Source organism: Metarhizium brunneum, chromosome 3 (genome assembly GCF_013426205.1).
Source record: "Metarhizium brunneum chromosome 3, complete sequence".
NCBI classification, from domain to species: domain Eukaryota; kingdom Fungi; phylum Ascomycota; class Sordariomycetes; order Hypocreales; family Clavicipitaceae; genus Metarhizium; species Metarhizium brunneum.
The window spans coordinates 1,742,476-1,761,321 of record NC_089424.1 but is presented as its reverse complement, the minus strand read 5'-3'; the positions used below and the strand labels follow the sequence as shown (position 1 = coordinate 1,761,321).

Here is an 18,846-nt window from a genome sequence, read left to right as displayed (position 1 = left end):
TTTTGGTTGCATGCAGCTCTCGAGGGGTCCTGGCCGATCTTGCCGACTTACACCACCATCAGACTGGCCCTCCAAGGTTGCCAATACTTCAAGACTCCAGCTTTGGAAGATGCACGATTGACCCGGGAGTTCACTAGTGTGTTGTGTTCAGCTATCAGGCCATTTGGCTATCCGCTCATCCATCCACATGCGTCTCATTGGCTTCCTTGCAAATACTCCAAGCTTTTTACCTCTAGTCGAGCCGCCGGCCAGACCAATTTGACTGACCATAAAGGCCGCCACTGAACATTGATTGCTCATCGACACCATCTCGTCACCCCCATACTGGCAATGCTGCGGAGAAATTCATCAAGCCACAAGATCACAGTGTGCCTTGAGTTACTCTGGTAGCACTCATCGTACCTCAAGTGTAGTCACAGAGGTGTGTAGGTCGCGTTTGCCTGTCAACTTTTGATCCCGCATCGTCGAATCGCAAAGCAGCCCTACGCCTCGATAAAAACTTAATACTGGATCCTATCCCCTTCAGGCCAGCGCCCTGTCTGTATCCATCCATTTCTGTCCTTGTTCGTTCGTCCAAGCTGTCCCTCCACCCCCCGGCCCAGTCCCCCCCGAGGCCAGACAATCACCCGCCAACCTCCGTCTTCCCGCATCTTTGGCGCCTCCTGCTTGCTTCCCATCGGAGTCTGGTCGAACTCAGAACTCTGTGTGCCATTGGCATTGGGCATCTTGGGAACTGGCTAGAGAACTTGGCACCACGACGGCGCACTGTCACGGCACGCACCACGAGAGTCAATCTGTCGCCCTCCACTGCGTCCACCAGGTCCCTCCAAACTTAACACCACCTCCTCCCACGCCGCCTCAAGCCACAGCTGTTCCCGAGACTTTTGCTCGTTCTTGACTTCTCCTTCAACCTTCAATTCTTTCTGCAGCCTCTCTTCGTCTTTTCTGCGGACTGGACTGTGTGGCCCTTAATTCGTTTCTCGGCTCTGCTGCCTTGACATCTTCGGCTCCCTCCTGCCCTGCAACTTTCTTCCCCAACTTATTTTCTCCGGCCAAAGCTTCCGTTCCCTCTAATTCCTCCAGTGCCGTTACATTCACAAACTCTGCCTCTTAATCCGTCTTCTTACTCTGCGTACTCTTGCTCTCTCTACTCTCTCCCCGCCCTCGCCCCGAGGAAGGAGCCCCCCAGTCGAACCGGAAGCGAAACCATATCATTTGCCTAAACACCAGAGATCACCAGTATCCGTACCGTTTTGTTTTGGTATTCGCTACCGCAGGGGCTCCTCAGAGCATCCAAACTACTGGATTGCACGGGAGCTGAGCTACGATCTCCAGGAAAGAAGGTTATCACCGTCTTCCTCCGAAAGTTAAAACTTGGCCGGTGCAAAGCTTCGCAGAACCATGTCAAATCAATCCAACCCCCTTCGTCCTACCTTTGAGGGACTTGTCGCCTCTACATATGATTCACTGGTTTTGTTCGAGGCCTGCTTGTCTGGCCGACTCACCCACGTACCACGTCGCCCTCATGATCGGGAGCGCCAGGACCTCATCAAAAGTGGCAATGTCTTCATTTACGAAGAGCACGCTTCAGGCATCAAACGATGGACCGACGGTGTATCTTGGAGTCCCAGTCGAATTCTCGGCAACTTTCTTATATACCGGGAGTTGGAGAAGCCGTTTCCGCCAGGAGAAAAGAAACGAGCCCTTAAAAGAAAGAAGTGTCCTCCAGGAGGCATCGGAAAGGCGGACTCTACCTCACACCTAAACATGTCTGGTTTCACTTCACCTGCTGCCATGGATGGCGCCAATATCAAGGATACCGAGAGGGCATTGATCGGATCATTGATTGATTCGTACCCTTTCAAGCCCGACGGATTGGTCAAGAAGACAATCAGCGTAAACTATAATGGCGTTCCTCATCACCTTGTGAGCTACTACAAGGTTGACGATGCGGTTGCTGGAAATCTTAATACCCCGTCAAGGAGCTACGGTTTTAGTGGCATCTCACCTCGAAACGAACTCCTAGTGTCCCAGAATTTTCGTGCTCCCATTGACGAAGTACAGTATAGCCCGGACGACGAAGGTGGTGGCCCCTCGGGTCTCATCGCAACAGTTGTAAATGCGCCGACTTTTCCTGGTGGCTCACATGCCCATATGCCCAGAGCCATGTCCATGGCGGGCTTCCATGCTCCGGTGCCAGCAGCGTACGGGTCTATTCCCTACACATACCATCCACAACACCAGTACCTGGCGACGATGAATTCGCCCATGCCAGTTCAGATGCCACAGCCGCTTCCTTCTTCGATTCAGCCCCCGTTGGGTTCTTCAGCTCCGCAGTCGATTCCGCCGTCTATCTCTCCAGCAATGCCGTCCAGCACATCTTCAATGCCATACACTCCTCAGCCACATGGTAATTATTCTTTGGGCCCTACCAGAGCCTCCCGCTTCAGTGCCAGCACTGGTATGGATAGCGAATTCCCGCGAAGTATGCCACTACACGATCCGCCAAGACGGAATTCGGCATTCGAACTTGCACAGCCTGCAGAGCTGTCCTCGATGCATCTTAGCACAGTCCCCGGAGGCAGACCTCCCCAGAGCGGCAATACATATGTTGGACAGAGTTCGTACTATGTTCCCCACCGAGCTGGCCAAATCGCGAGCCAAGAGGGACAGGCTTTCAATCAGCCACGGCAGACGAAGCAGGATCCCAATACATTGACTGGCGCGGAAGCTGGGACCCAGAACTACAACTTGGACCAGAATACGAATGATTGGGCCCTTGGACAGTCTGACGGCCAAGGCGACCTACAGTATTTCGGAAATAATGCAAGTAATGGCTCCGAGCAGTGGCCTGGGGGTTCCAATGATTTGGGGCGCTCCTGAGTGCTCATAAATTCATACTCTACGCAGCATTTCGCTACCAACGTCTTTGGCTTGTATGCCTAGCATTTTCACACGATCTATGTTCTTCCTGCGGGCAGATATTCTTGCTTCTTCTATTCTTCGTTTCTTTCTGGGGGCTTGATGGGCTATCACTGTCTTCATGCTGCGGCTACGCTTGTTTTTTGTCGTTCTTCTCTTCTTCACCTTCATTTTCCCAGTATCGTGTATGCTTCTATGGCTGGGGACCGTCCTACAATTACTTAGCGATAGCTTTGGTAGCGAGCAAGACGCTTCTTTAGGGTTTGCTTTTGTTTCACTCCCTGCTGGCGTATGGAAAGGGTTGGGGAAGCTCTGCACTGATGCCGCTCGCTGTGGTTGTTGTTTTTTTCGTTCTTCCTTTATATATATATATATATGTACGCGAAAGAGGTCTGCTTGGGCTGGCTGTTTCTATTGTCAATTTGGCGGTGTTTTGGGCATAAGGGAAAAAAAGGGACGGGTTTCCAATACGGGTTTTCAACTATTGTTTAAATTGATCGGTTGTTGATTGTTGCCACGGCGCTTGGGGTTGTACTCTGTTGTACGTCATGGTTGGGTGGGCACCATGTTTGAATAGACCTTGCTATAAGAATTCTTAGATGATAGTCCCGCGAGGGAGGTCCTCTGTGACTCATCACTAAACAAGAGCATCAAAGACAAGAGGGCCGAGAGATGGCTGCCATAATATGTGTACCATCGGGACAACACAGGAAACACAGTCCAGAAGTCATAACGCGTGCGGCCTGGAAGGAGGCTACCTTCTAGGGTAGGTAGTTGGCTATGTGCAAACCCCGTTGATGGGACCCGCTCCCCCCGGGACTGAAAATAACCGATTTTATCATCGTGCTGTAATCTGACACCAGATAAGTCACAACAGCATAGGAACCGACAAGTTCAATTCGTTACTGAACTTGACACTAGAAATTGGTTTTATCAGGACCACGATCAAGCTCGCTGCCGAATGGCACTGACTGATTGTGAGTGAAACACCATGCTTATGGTCCCATTTCTCTCTCGAGCAACGAGCCGGGCACGCTGCAGAGGGCCTTCACGCAATGCATTTAGGGCAATCAGCACACGCTCGCCAGCAATCTTGCCCCGATCATCACCAGTATCGCCCGTTCTCCGCACCCGCATAATCGTCAGGCCCACGGAGAGCCAAAACCCAGTCCGATATTACAGGTGAGCAGCTTCTTACGATTGCCCAGTCAACGCCCAAGCGTCATAGACCCGAGGCAAGTTGATTAGGATCAGAAACTGATAGACAGAGCCATAGTTGCCGCTCTAGTCAACCCCAGAAAGCCGACCATCCCAAAGCGGAATCGACGTCACAAGAGAAAGCGGGAAATCCAGCTGTCCACACCCCTTCAGGGACGAGCGAGGTTATTCACGAGGATATATATACAGTACCGAATTTCCTAACGATTACAAGACTTATAGCAGCCCCCGTTATAGGGTATTTGGTTCTTCATGACTCTCATGCGTGGGCCGTGGGATTGTTCGCGTATGCTGGGATTACGGACCTGCTCGATGGCTGGATTGCTCGTAAATGGAATCGCAAGACGGTGGTTGGAACCATAATAGATCCCATGGCGGACAAGGCTCTCATGACGATACTGACTATATGTTTGGCCGCCAAAGGCGCTCTGCCGTGTACGTGTCCTACAGAGTGAAATGGCCCAATGTCTGGAAATATTTTGGAGCCAATTGCTTTGCTTGATCCCCATCTCCAATTACCAGTCCCTTACCTGCTGACGATTTACCTGTTTGATGCTTTAGTATGGGTCGCGACGGTTATTTTAGGAAGAGACGTAGGCCTTGGGATGGCTGCTATATATTACCGCTGGATTTCGCTACCACCGCCCAAGACTTTCTATCGGTATTGGGATTTCTCTCTCCCATCCGCGGAAGTTCGTCCCACAACAATAAGCAAATACAACACATTTTTACAGCTTGCTCTCGTTGGCTTCACAACAGCAGCCCCACTTGTCGAGACTGATCTGACATCAGTGTTGACGACTTTGCAGTAAGTCTTATTGATAACGCTCCTCCCTCAACTATCCAGTTTGTCGGTTTTGCTGACGAGGCATTAGATATGTCGTAGCGGCCACCACTATCGGGAGTGGCGCCAGCTATATATTCAGCAAGGATGCTGTGAAGATCCTGAAATAGAGGACCAAGATGGTGAAAGCACACTTGCTATTCGGCCCAGGGAGGTCTTTGGGGAATCCCCCTTCCCCCCAAGGGCGGAATGTAGCACATTCAAGCTTAGGACGTGGCTGTGATGGTATTTCCAGATCCGCCCGTGTATCATCCTGTATTAAGACTTACAGACCCTGGGCTGAGTTTAGGAAAACAAATCAAATCAAGAGTGTATACAGTATAAAGGTTGTCCTGTGTATTTGCGCACATAATTATTCAAAATATATTTCCACACTATTGTGCATCTCATGAAGTACCTCAGATACGGTACATTCGCCCAAGACGCCGAGAAAAGCTTACTCTAAGAACACATGGCCTAGTTCACTCGCGGCGCATCAGAAAGAGAGCGCTGGCGTATGTGTGCCAGGAGCCTGACAGTACCTGCGGGAGTAACGCCTTCGACTCTACGTGCTTGTGCTAGGGTTTCTGGACACGCAAGTTTCAGTAGTTCCTTTTCAGATAAGGCTAGACCGGGTATGGCGTCGTAATTGATGTCTAAGGGCAGGCGAACGCTCTCGTCATAGGCGAACCGACCTCGTTCAGCAGCTTGCATCCTGACATATGGTGCATATACGGCTTCAATAGCAACACGGTCTCTAACCCGAGTCGAGTATGATTTAATTTCCGGAATGGAGGTGCTCAGCTGTTGAAGATCAACTCGAGTCCCGGTATTCGATAGTCGAAGAATATCAATACCTGCCCGGCGCGGCGAGTTCTTCTTGAGATGCCAACCTTGTTCCGACCATTGTGTGGATGTGAGAGACACCGAGTTGAGTATCTTTGTAAGATCGTCAATCTGCTGACGCTCGTCTGAAAATGCTTTCCAGCGGGAATCAGAGACTACGCCCCAGTCCCGACCTTTCTCCGTAAGCCGGAGATCTGCATTATCAGCTCTGGCCGCCATGCGGAATTCGCTTCTGGATGTAAACATCCTGTAGGGCTCCGTAACGCCCTTCGTAATGAGATCATCTATCATAATTCCAATATAACCATCGGATCTGGATATTGACACTTCGGACAATCCCTGAGCAACTCGCCCTGCGTTAATGCCTGCCATGACACCCTGCCCAGCGGCTTCTTCGTAGCCAGTGGTACCGTTGATCTGCCCCGCGAGGTATAGACCGTGGATAGCTCGAGTCTCGAGCGTGGATTTGAGCCCACGAGGATCGATGTAGTCGTATTCAACACCGTAGCCCGGCTGCAGCATTTCTACCCGCTCGAGGCCTTTGATAGTTCGCAATGCCTGCTTCTGAGCCTCAGGTGGTATGGTCATTGACAACCCATTAGGATATACAATTTGACTCTCGAAGCCTTCTGGTTCAAGCCAAACTATGTGTCGCTCTTTGTCTGGAAAGCGAAGAACCTTGGACTCCAAGGATGGGCAGTACCTTGGACCCTTAATTGTCTCTCGGATATGAACGGTGTTCTGGAGGTTTTCACGTACAATTCGGTGAGTTGCGTCGGTAGTGTGTGTAATGCTACAGGTCAGCTGATCCGCGACGGACACAGCATTATTCAAAAAGGAGAACGGAGTGGGCGGTGTGTCTCCATATTGAACCTCCAGCTCCTTAAAGTCAATGGTCTTTTGATCCAGCCGCGGAGGTGTACCGGTCTTGAGTCTTCCGAGCTGGAAGCCTGCAGTCCGAAGCGATTTACTTAATCCAAAGGTAGCTGCTTCACCCAGTCGCCCTGCCGGGTAGCTCTGGAGACCGATGTGTATTTCGCCGCCCAAGAACGTGCCAGTGGTAATAATGACCTTGTTTGAGGGCAAAACTTGGCCAGAGTCTAATCGGACCCCTGCAACGGATTTGGAAGCTCCTAGTGCCTGTGGAGGGTCAAGCTTCGATAAAATAATATCAGAAACACTGGCGAGAACGATTGAGAGATTCGGATATGACTCAAGCTCCTCTCTCATGTATTGCTTGTATAACTTTCGATCGATTTGAGCACGAGGACCCTGTTATAAATGATGAGTTAGTCCATATACTCGATTCTCAACGAGGTCATATATTGGGCTTGACATACCCACACCGCTGGTCCCTTGCTACGATTCAACATGTGAAACTGGACACCGGCTTTGTCGATAATTTTTCCAGCTAGACCATCAAGAGCATCAATCTCTCGTATTATCGTTCCCTTTCCGATACCCCCAAAACTCGGATTACATGAGCAAGTCCCAATGTTATCGATTTTTGGAGTGACCAATGCAGTTTTCGCCCCTGTTCTTGCAGCTGCGGCACAGGCTTCAGCACCAGCATGGCCGCCGCCAATGACGATGACATCGAAAGGCCTAGCAGAAAACTTAGTACAGCTGATGAGAGTCAAGAATTTGTTGGGCTTGGCTGAGACCAACTTGGAGTTCGCTGCCGTAGCAAATTGGCGACGGGGAAGTCCACGCAGCGACTGGTGGCATGTTGTGCGTACTGTAATATGCATGAAATTATCGCGATACATATCAGATCAAAAACTACTCTCAATTTTCGGGAATGTGATGCATTGTCACTCTGATGGCGGGTTCTCTGATGGCGAAGGCATTTTCCCTGATGCTGGTGCAAAGTTCATGGGAATTTATTGAGCGACAAATTTTGGGATTGGCTGAATGCCTTTTATTGTGGGTCGCTGCTCTTGGAGGTGTGAGCCGTCGTCACTCCGAACTAGACGGTCTAAGAGCTCGTGTATGGTGGTAAAACTAAAACTTTTTTTTATTCCAATCCCATACAGCTGAATACGCTTGCTATCTAATTAATAAAGGAACACTTCGGTATAAGAGGCCGTGTCACGTCATCTGCGGCCAGTGACTTCTGGCCAGGAGCTCACGGCATCGTCGACTTCGTTAAAGAAGGTGGCCGCATTGAGGATAGAAGTGCCACCCAGAACCACCCTCACCCCTGGCGTTGTTGCGTTTATGCCGGTGATCATCTTAGCCTCCTCATATGTTGCGCCGCCCACGACAAAGACAATTACATCCTGTGGCTTATCTCTTGTTGACCCCCCGCCTTCCACGAAGGGATATTGTTGTTCCCTCAAGCGACCCTTGATGAGATTCTGCAGTGTGCTTTCCAAAAGAGATGTGTGTTGCGTATACACGTTTTCCACACCCTTTAGCTTGAATCTGCTTGAAGCACCAGAGAAGATGCCCGCAGAGTCAAATATGTCGGAAATTCCGCCCTGAGATGGAGATGTGTGGAGAGATAGGTGGTAAGCGAGGATCTTGTTAACTAGGCTCGACTGTGCCGGTGAGACACCGCCGGCTGCAACTAGAAGATCTACTAGCATGGGAATGGCATTGGATTGCTGTTTGTGATAGCGCAGAGCATATAGTGCTACCAGCCCAACTTTGGCATTAGCCGTGATGTCGGGGGTTTGAATTAGATTTTGGATATTCTGGCGATGCATTTAGTAGGCTGGCACAGTGATTTGGAAATCGGTCCTGACCTTCAGATCCGTATTATGATTGTCATTGCACGCAAGGCTTTGCTCAACCTCGCTCACCTCCAATAGTTTTTGGGCCGATACCCGTCGACTTAGCTCTGATACGAGGGTGACATGCTTGCTGACATTTCCCGAGAGCTTACGAAACTCGGGATATTCCTCAATAAACCGCTTCATGTCAGCTATCGACTCGATATTGGCATTGTTTTTCGTCTTGGACTGATACTGCTCAACATAGTCCTTTATCGTCGAACCTAAATCGCCAAAATTTAGGAACATGTTTTTCTTGAAGAAGGGGTCTTGGTCTTGAGACAAGACAATTTCCCTCAGCTCCGGCCGTATGTCTGGGACATTGCTGAGGTCAACTCGGCCGTTGTGAATACCCAAAAGGTGGTGAACCATGGCTTGGTATGTCCACTGAGTAAGTAATGGTGTCACAGGATCCTCTCGCCTGTCGAGAATCAGAAGAATCGGCGGCGTGTCAACTTTTCGGAACTCGAAAAGCTGTTCTTCCTGGGACATGAGATAGCGCAGCTCTGATGCCAGTTTTTTAGCCAGTGGGCTGCTTTTCTCATATCTGATGAGTGGCTTTTTCTTCAACGACAATAAAACTGCAAGCAAACCTTCGGAACATCTCTGAAGAGAATCCGCATTCCAGGCATCGGGATTTGGGCCCCATATACGCCACTGTGGAAGAGATACCGAGAGTGAGAATAAATCAGAGTTGATAACCGTATAGTCGGCGAAGTGTTCCTGAACAGCTTTCACCACCTCGTGGTCATCTGCCTCTGCAAGTCGTTCTAGGGACGACTTTTTCGCTACGTTCGTGAAGTACAGATAATATTCGCCATATTTAGGATCGCGCAGCTCATCTATTAGAAGTTGGATACTCTCAGATGATGGGCGGAGGAGGCACAGGCATCGAAGATGACGCATTTTTTCGCGGCCGGTATTGTCCAGGCGATCAATGAGATATACTTCGTGATTCAGTAATGATGATTGCGTAACGGCCGTCGAAACAATAGATATGGTTTCCCTATCCAAAAGCAATATTTTCATTTTTGTTGAAGAAGCGTCTCCGGAGGGCATGACGATCTTTGAGATGTAGCTAGATATAGCCTGGGAGACGTCCATTTTCGACGATAAGGTGAGGCCACCTCGGCCTTGACCAGCGTCTCTTTATGTCACAACACTCTTTAGATTGTTGCCAAGGCAGATTCGATTTTGGCAGAGGAGATGCTGGTGCTGCAAACCTCGGAGATCAAGTCAAAGATAAAGCCAGCGAAAATGAATGCCCGAGAAAGCGGCAAATTTTGATAGGGAAGTGTCTGGCGCGCTGAATGAGAAGCTTGCGTTGCTCGAGTCTGTGAATGGTAGCCTGGGACGTAGGTTAGCGACACATGATGTGTGGCACCTCCCAGAGAGGGCCCCATAGCTTTGGTGGACGACTCGGGTACGTGCATACCGTAACCCGCTATGCACATAATATTCCTCCTCCATGCCCTGTTCCAGTCGCCACTAGGAACTTAGCAGGCTTAATTAGATTTTGGGCGAACTTTCAAAAGTCAAGGGGGCAGTTGTTCAGTATTGCCATGAGAACAAAGCTGCATTCTTTGTTCTCCCACAACCAAACCCTGCTAGTAGCCGCGCACCCGTGTCTTGGAGATGATGGCTTTAGAGGAATGTCCACCGAGGTCAGAGCCGACGTAAGTACAAAGAACCTTGTTCTGCAACGGCCTTCATTGGTATCAACTCATATCTTCATTTCAGGCTCTCATTCACACAGGGGCTCGTCGTAGGGCAACTGTCCGTAGTACTGATACTGGCTGCGTTTATTAAATTCTTCATCTTTGGCGATCCACCGTCATCAGATGTAACAGCATCACTGCGTGCCACGGAAAGGAGGTCCAGAACACTCGCTCACAAGCAATCTCTTCTCAGTTTGCGCAGTCCGAGCCAAAGACAGAGCCAGCATTTGAAGCGCAAGAAGTCCAGTGTGCTACGGAACCCACCCACGCTCACCATTGGATCCATTTTGAGCAAAACTTACTACAACGTCGACAGCCACCAACCGGAAAGCCTGGATTGGTTCAATGTCCTTGTTGCTCAGACAATCGCTCAATTCCGAAGCGACGCACAACATGATGATGCCATTCTCAATTCCCTAACTAAGGCGCTGAACGGGGCATCCCGGCCTGACTTTATCGATGACATTCGTGTTACGGAACTGAGTTTAGGCGAGGACTTTCCTATTTTCAGTAACTGTCGTATTATCCCCGTGGATGAAGACGGCCTTGGCCTCGGGAATGGCATCAAATTTGATGCCACGGCTGCTGCACGGGATGGAACAAGACTGCAAGCTCGGATGGATGTCGACTTGAGCGACATGCTTACTCTTGCTGTCGAAACAAAACTGCTTCTTAACTACCCGAAGAAGCTATCTGCTGTTCTCCCTGTTGCGCTGGCCGTCTCTGTTGTTCGGTTTAGCGGGACTCTGTCCATTTCCTTTATTCCAAGCAATCCGTCGCAATCGACACCGACAATGATGACTTTCAGTTTTCTAGATGATTACCGATTGGATTTTTCCATCCGCAGCTTGCTTGGGAGCAGATCCAGATTACAAGACGTACCCAAGATTGCCCAGCTAGTCGAGGCTCGGCTGCACAGGTGGTTTGACGAGCGTGCGGTGGAACCCCGCTTCCAAGAGATAGCTCTCCCAAGCTTGTGGCCGAGAAAAAAGAACACCCGAGGACCTGATGATACAATTGTGGATGGAGGCTTGTCTATCAGTCGATCCAAAGGGAAAGATATTGGTCGTGATGTTCGAGATGAGATTTCATGGCGGAAAGAGACATCGACCGAGGACAGAAAATGGGACATGGCGTCGCTGAGGCATCGCAACCCTGTAAAAGATACCGACATACCTGATATACCCGGTTCACCCCATAGCCCTTAGCATTTTCTGTATCTAAGTATAGAGTGTTCAGATTATTTGCCTGGCTGTTGATGTTGAAAGATGTTACATTAAATTTTGTACCGCCAGAGGAACCCCTGAACTCCTGAAAGATACCACCCACCTATTGTCGTCATGGGTCACCGCGTGCGTCGCATACCAGTTTACAAGGCTTTAGTACAAAAACGCAATTGCCCAAATATGTGGCATGGTTTTGTCGGCTGGGTTTTACCACCGCATCCCGGCAAGCCTTAGTCCATTTGTCTAGAATTCGGCGAGAGCCATTGGCGAAGTTGTCAATGAAGATATGTTTTGCCACCACAAAACGCAGCCTCCCAGAAGCAACACATAATACGGGACAGTCCACCTCAACACATTGCTGGGTTGGTAAAGCTCATGATTCGAGAGCCAATATGGCTCTAAAACACCCCAAACACGAGGAAGGCCCATTGAGTTACATAGCGTATGGACGGTGACAACAGATAGCAGCGATCCGGTACGCAGGAATATAAACGTAGCATAGGCCCCAAACACACTGGTATAGGAAAGCTGGAGAATGGAGCGGGCGATTGCAGCGACAAGAGGCGTTTCGGGATGCGTGACGCGGAACTCATAGAAATGGTGGAGGTGTGCGAGCCCAAAAACAAGGGGCGAAAAGAATATGATGCGTTTGATGCTACAACCAGCCACCAAGAGTAACGGCACAGCTGCGGAACGGAAAAGGCATTCCTCAGTAATAGGACCCTGCGTAATTGTGTAAGTTTCCGCCATGGGTCAGGTGCAGACGCTGAAGGATGAAGAGCTCATACGGCTACCATGTTCCTCCACATAGCCCAGTCTCCCCAAAGCTGCCCCAAGGGTTCTAATCGCAACCATGACTGCCATACACCATCAATGAGCAGACATTCATACAGGGGCCCGGCAAATAGCAAAGTAGTTAGGAGTAAGGATCTGAATGCGTCAATGATCCCCAATGGCCAGTATCCCATGATATGCCACGGTGAGCCTTGGTCAGCAGCGGAGCTTCTACAGAGAAGGACGAATGTTGCGAGCGAGCACAAGGTAGTTGAAAACGACACTGAGCGAATCCTGGCACGTATTGCTTCCGGTGCATCCCTGGACCTACCAGCCGCGGCCCTTGTCGACGCCGATATATGTAAAGGGAGCACATAGATGAGACAGTATACAATCTTGAAATTAGCACAAAAAGGCTTAAAGTCAGCTTTCCAGGGCACGATATGCTTTGGTTTCAAGCGGTAATGGACAATAAGAAGGACTCCTGGGCTGCTCTGGGGTAAAACATGCAAGTGAAGAACTTACCAAAAGACTGAAGGCCTGTAGCTGACTCGGGTTAGGCTGACTCGACGCGGGACTTGGCCAGGAACTCATTGTTGAGAAGGATTCGGATAGAGGCCTTGATATTGTTTTTTGCATCAGGCGTGAGTGGATGAGATGTAAGCAGCTAAATTAAAATCCAGACTGAGGAATGCCTATATGGTTGTGTGCGTCTAATGGGTATCTGATTGGAGCGTGCAATTGAGAGAATATCGAAAACGTTGGACTGAAGTTATTTATCGAGATTTTGGCACTGGTCTACTTCGTACTTACCTACCTAGGTACTTAGGTACCTGCCTCTAAGTAGGCACCCACGTTGGTAGCAGTGCAGTGCGTGCAAATTTCATTACGCAGATAACGACGGAAGTGCTTCGTAGGTAGTGGGAACCTGGGTAGTGGTGGGTCTGTTAATTCTGTCGAACTATTGGGCTAGGCCGGTCAACTACCTACCTAGGTATGTAGATACAATTGTCTGTGCAAATTGAGTCCTACCAGTTGACAGCTCAGTGCCAGCACTCGATTGCCCCTGGGTACCTAGGTACTTTACCTAGTAGTAGTTATGCTAAAACTGGGTGTTTATCTCTTCAGCTCCCCAATGGCTCGTGGGGCTTCCTCTGCTATATAGTTTTCTTAGGGAAGAGAGTCTCCATAAGCCATTGGGCAGCTAAAGAGATAGTACGAGGCCTACAAGAAGAATGTTGGGGGGGGGTTAACTACTAGGTACGTACATACTTAGGTAGGTGGGTAATCTCAAAGCTATATTGTGCTCCGTACTTCGCAGTCCTGCTGTTACAGCCTGGTTGGATGGACCTGGCGCGTACTCAAACCAGCGTACTAGTACCTACCTACTAGGTCAGTATACGGTGTTCAACCCGTGGGCAGTCGAGCAGGGGCCTCGTTGGACATTACGACTTCGCTTGCAAGCGTTGGGAGACAGGATCCGGAAGCTCAAACAATGGATACGCAGTCTTGGCCAGGTGTGGCCATGACTTGTCTCAGCCTCGGGTGTGTGTGTACCGCATTGGGCGATTTTCAACCGCGGCAGGGAGAAGGGGGCGGCTTGTCTGAAATTCGGAGTACGGGGTAAGGGGGTTCAATCGATTGGCTCCCTGTTTCGTTTCGCACCGTCGTGCCATGAGAATATTTCTGTAAAAAAAAAAAAAACTGTCTGTATTGCACTGTACGATATTAGAACTGTATGCTATCCTTGGGCTACGTTGCGCGTGGGACAGACCCTCTGGCGTGTGCCTCTTGATAATGGATCTCTGAAAAACTGAATGGCTTGAAAAGACGAAGACGCGAGCGCGACGCCGCTAGCTTGGTCTGACCACGCTCATACCCACAACCCTACTAGCCTACTTAGAGGTACCTTCTGCCTTGTACTATCAATCATATCATTGACGCGGAAGCTGTATATGCGCCTCTCAGATTGAGTGAGTGCCAGGTTTTCCTTCTTCTTCTTTTTCTTCTTCCTCGAATGGCGCTTACGTTGTAAATACATCCTCCCCTATGTTTGATTTTGCTATCTAGGCACAGTAACGTGCGGCCCACCTCCCAGCTCTCTACGGAGTATTCTTGGTTGTGATTAATGATACTACCTTCTTAGGCACCTACCTGGGCACAGATTGGTATGGGGTCAATAGTAGTACCAGACCACTTGTCTTGACAGCAGCAGTTGGCCACTTGGCCCCTAGACATATGCAGCGTGCCACCGCCTCTTTCTTGTACAGAGTATTGTACATACATGAGACCCCGAGACTGGTTGAATGTGATGTGATGTCAACGGCATCAGTCCCAGATGTACCCGCAAATGGCCTTGGACATTGAGACCAGACCAGCCACCTAACGCTGCAAGGACTAACTGCTACTCCATGTTGTAGTACTACTAGCATGATCAACTACTCCGTAAAATGGTCCATACGAATTCATTAGGTTGTGCCTGGGATTTTACGCGTCGGAAGGCAATTTCCCCATGCAACTGTCTCCTGGCGGCTCTGCACGACCGGGCTTCTTGCATGAGGTCATTAAACTACGCCCACTTGTTATGCACTTCAGTCATCCGCAAATGGCTCGACAAAGCTACAGACCCGCCATGGCTTGTTAGTCTGGCCCATCTGGTTTCTTGCTCGTGGCGGTCAGCGTTTGCTGGGGAGGGAAAAAATTGACCGGTAGGCTCGCGACTTCAGAACATTAAACCCAGGACAAGGGTGCCTCGGCCCCCCAGAGCCGTCAGGTACCCAATGTGAGCTGTAGCATGTTAGCGCTGAGACGCGATCTGACAATACGGAAATATTGGTCTGTTCATCTGCACGCTGATGGGGGGAAGATGGTACTATTTATTGCATTGTCCCAACTGCGACCAATTGGCCAGGATCAATTGACGTCTCGACCTTTCCGTGTGCTACTGCATTGCCGAGTCCTGCCATGACTAACTGTCCACTCAACCGATCTGTACTCGCGCTGACCTATTCTTTTGTCCTTTCCGTTCTTCTTTAGCTCAGTTTCGCAACCTCTCGGTTTAACGCTCCTTCCTTCATTGCCTTTTCTCTACTGAACGCTTTCGTTTCATACATTCATTTGCGCCGTTCTTATTTCATACTAATTTGCTTCTTTCCTGCCAATAATTTTACTTATGTAAAGCTCTGTACTCCCACATGTTTTGGCGATTCACGGACCAAGCTGCGTCTTCTTTGACCGAGCCTCTTTATTCACCTTTATGACCACTGTCTAATAGTTCTCGTTACTCAAAATTCCTCCGGCTCTAATACCACGCAGCTGCCATACGTGTGGACATCAAACTCCGGTCAGGATTCAAGACTTATACCTATCTGATCTAATATCGAGCTACACCGCGTTTGAACCAGATTTTGAACTCGAGCTTTGGGATCCAATGAACGTGATCTCCACCGATTGCCAATAGCGAGTGATTCAAGACTATCGAATCCGTGAAAACATCATTCAGTCGTATGGTTTCAGCGTTTCTCGGACTGTCGGTTTTCTTTTGAATGCTCAGGACGTCTCCGCCTCTCTTGAACTCAGTTTTTGCAGTCGTAGGTATGGGATCGGATTGCCTTCGGAAAATAGCCTCTGGTACTTAGCATGGCGAGGCTACGGCCTACACTACCGGACGGGAGGCTTGGAAATCAGCAGTCTGTTGTCGACCCTTCCCGATTGCAGATCCGTGTTGTGCCTTATAGTCCACCACGAATCAGCTCGGATGGCTCAACACCCTCTCGTCCAGTGTCATATGTCGAAGTTTCGCCAAAGCGCCCTCCTTTGGCTTCCTGCCAAGACAGGGAAAATCAACCGAAGAATGATACTGGTGGTAGTCTGTGCCTATTAGAGGTTGAATCCCAACTACAAGACTCAACTGGGCCTGACCCTCTCATGGACCTCACAAACGAAACCGCTGAATCGGCCGATCACGTCAATAAAGTTGAGAACTGGTCCATTGTCTCTCCAACGACAATCCCTGCGCCCCCTTCACCTTCTTATCGCCCTCCCAGAAGGACCATTGCAGTCAATTCCGACAAGACTTTCTCTCTTCTACCACAATCGTGTTCTTCTGCCTCTGCGGTCGAGGGGCTGCGATCTCCACGCCGGTCGTCGACAGCCCCAAGCTCCTCGGCAGATAGGACTATTTCCGGAACTTTTGGTGACGATCAGCCAAGCTCTCCTCTCACTCCCCCTCAAGAACTTTCTCGGTCGCCATGCTCGCCCTGCTCGTCGCCATTTCCTGCCAGTTTTATTGCTGCATCCTCACCCTCCAACTATACGCTGGTTGGCGGTGTGCGAAAGGTCCCAGACAATGACGGAGGCGGCAAGGCCAAGGCTTTGTCCATTCCTTCCCTCCCAGTAGAGCGGGATTTGCAGGCAGCCTTTGTAGGATCACGCCCATCAGCCAGCGGTTATACTCAGCCGGGCATGTTGTCCTCGAAACAATCCTTTCCGTCCGAATCAGCGTCCACATTGTCCGAGAGGTCCAACTACAAGACCTTTGTCAGTGAGTCGCATTACAGTGGCCCAGATCGGCATTTCGAAGCAGCCGACGACTCGAATGCGAAACTTTCTCTGCTCTCGTCAAGCCATTCTAATTTTGAGATCATTGGTGAAACCTGTTCTGAACAATCGGCGGAGAATCGCTCCAGCTCGGATACCAATGACAGCAACAGAAACTACGTACTACATGGAGACTTCCCGTCATCACCTCCTACCGCAGTGGCTTCCGGTTGTGTGTTGAAGACAGAGTATTCAAGGGAGAGTCTAGTCGTGGCACCGCTGAGGCCCAGCAAGCGGTTCTTCTCTGATCAAGCTACAGTGTCTCATCAGAAGTCTAGGGACTCCATTCGGACGGGATCTCTCACCTCGATCTCGAGTGTTTTCGTTGAAGAAGCCGCCCGGTCATTGTTCGCTGGCGGCTCTGTGATTACATCGCACGGCGGTGGTATCCGCCACACCTCACCTCGACGGAATACTACCATCGGACCTGGGAATCGCCATCAGAATTTATCGTATCACCACCATTGGAGTGCCACTCTATCTCCCATACTATCCGAGAGTGACAGGGGGAGTGCCGTGCCCTCGTTGGCTTTTTCTCACACCACGGCTGGCGACCGCCGTCTCCAGAGTCAATCCTTCGACGTCGGTACACCAGACCTACCACGCAATGATGGTCAACCAAATGTTGAAGCATGGATGGAACTTCCGCCTCCTGCTAGTTACAGGGTTTGGAATCGGGACTTCAATAACAGCAGCTTGCGACTAATTCGAGACCAAGATGAGCACGGAGACGGACTCGCTGAGCTTGAAGAGCTTCATCGACGCCCATCTCGAACAAGGCTTCACAGCTATCTATCGAGTTTACCCTCCGATCGGAATCTTCGTTCATCTGGTAGTTCTCGAAGTAATAGCTTCAGTCGTTGCCACATCCCCGCTTGGGCCAGGTAAGCCGGCATTGCAGAAGTTTGGATTTGGCCGTCATCGACCCGCTAATGTGTGCTAGGCTATATTACGGTAGCGGTGAGCGCCGTTTCCTGACTATACAACACTCCTCTGAGTCTCTGTTTTCGGAGTTCAGTGCAAGTGTCCATAACAGCCCATTGATCAGCCGCTCCCCAAGCGTAAAGCGCTTCACTCCAGGTACTCAACTTCCTCCTCAGCATCGACCACCTCCTGCGCCATGCGAAGCTCCGTCAGCACCACAGTCAGCTTCTGATGGACCTGTACCATGCCCTCCGCTCAACATGGTGTGCCGCATTAAGAAGCAGACATCGAGCATATGGTCACCACACCTAAGACGGGACAGAAGATCACGAAGATACAACCTCTGGCGACCACCGTCTACAGTCTGGATTAAAGAAGAACACATCTCCCGACGGAGCAATATCCAGGCAATATTGTTTGTTTCGGGTTTTGTTTTCCCTTTCGGTAAGAATGAACTCATCTTTGACATGATTGTTTCTACGGCTAAACTCGATTCCAGCTTGGATGATTGCGTCATTTCTTCCCCTGCCACCAACAGTGGAGGCAGATATGAAGGAGAAGAATCATAGCACAAGCCATGTGGACCTAGAACAAGGAAGAAGCGGTTCCAATCTGGAGCAGGACAGTGATAACTGCTACAACAAGGTTAAATGGTGGAGAAGCCTCAATCGGTATATGTCCATCATCGGCCTACTCTTGGTTGGAGCCGCTATTGCCCTCATCGTTACCAGTACACAACAGCGGAAGCCCTAGTGGTCAGCTTTCCGTTGCCTCTCCCTTGCTACACATGCGCCCCTCATTGCAAATAAACATGGTTGTTCTATTTCATGATTTCATATTCCCCAATTTCTTCAAAATTCTTCCCGGACCCCTGGCATACACAGTTTGTCATCCCTCGTTACACATCCCTTTGCTACAAAATAGTCGACTACGGTTTATATACGGCAATCTTGGCAATATAACCTTTCCCCACCTTCTCCTAGTTGGAATGCACATATTTCTCTATGTTGATATCTTAC

General features: G+C 49.9%; 5 protein-coding genes across 5 annotated transcripts; 3 read left to right on the top strand and 2 right to left on the bottom strand.

The window, feature by feature from the left end:
- Nucleotides 1-1,401: 1,401 nt before the first annotated feature.
- sge1 (Global transcription regulator sge1) lies at nucleotides 1,402-2,883 on the top strand (the record flags this gene model as incomplete). The annotated part of the gene is made up of 1 exon (XM_014688888.1): nucleotides 1,402-2,883. The coding sequence occupies one exon, from the start codon at nucleotides 1,402-1,404 to the stop codon at nucleotides 2,881-2,883; it is 1,482 nt and encodes a 493-aa protein (XP_014544374.1).
- A 2,557-nt stretch (nucleotides 2,884-5,440) lies between these two features.
- MTO1 (Mitochondrial translation optimization protein 1) lies at nucleotides 5,441-7,659 on the bottom strand (the record flags this gene model as incomplete). Its single annotated transcript, XM_066130653.1, has 3 exons — nucleotides 5,441-7,081; nucleotides 7,150-7,414; nucleotides 7,628-7,659. 3 exons carry the CDS (start codon nucleotides 7,657-7,659, stop codon nucleotides 5,441-5,443), a joined length of 1,938 nt encoding a protein of 645 aa, XP_065986847.1.
- A 246-nt stretch (nucleotides 7,660-7,905) lies between these two features.
- On the bottom strand, nucleotides 7,906-9,690 carry Vps45 (Vacuolar protein sorting-associated protein 45; the record flags this gene model as incomplete). Its single annotated transcript, XM_066130652.1, has 2 exons — nucleotides 7,906-8,508; nucleotides 8,560-9,690. The coding sequence occupies 2 exons, from the start codon at nucleotides 9,688-9,690 to the stop codon at nucleotides 7,906-7,908; spliced, it is 1,734 nt and encodes a 577-aa protein (XP_065986756.1).
- Nucleotides 9,691-10,224: 534 nt separating this feature from the next.
- MMM1 (Maintenance of mitochondrial morphology protein 1) lies at nucleotides 10,225-11,512 on the top strand (the record flags this gene model as incomplete). The annotated part of the gene is made up of 2 exons (XM_014688886.1): nucleotides 10,225-10,262; nucleotides 10,327-11,512. 2 exons carry the CDS (start codon nucleotides 10,225-10,227, stop codon nucleotides 11,510-11,512), a joined length of 1,224 nt encoding a protein of 407 aa, XP_014544372.1.
- Nucleotides 11,513-15,943: 4,431 nt separating this feature from the next.
- Nucleotides 15,944-18,580, top strand: G6M90_00g057910 (uncharacterized protein; the record flags this gene model as incomplete). The annotated part of the gene is made up of 3 exons (XM_014688885.1): nucleotides 15,944-17,787; nucleotides 17,847-18,271; nucleotides 18,327-18,580. 3 exons carry the CDS (start codon nucleotides 15,944-15,946, stop codon nucleotides 18,578-18,580), a joined length of 2,523 nt encoding a protein of 840 aa, XP_014544371.1.
- Between the last annotated feature and the right edge of the window lie 266 nt (nucleotides 18,581-18,846).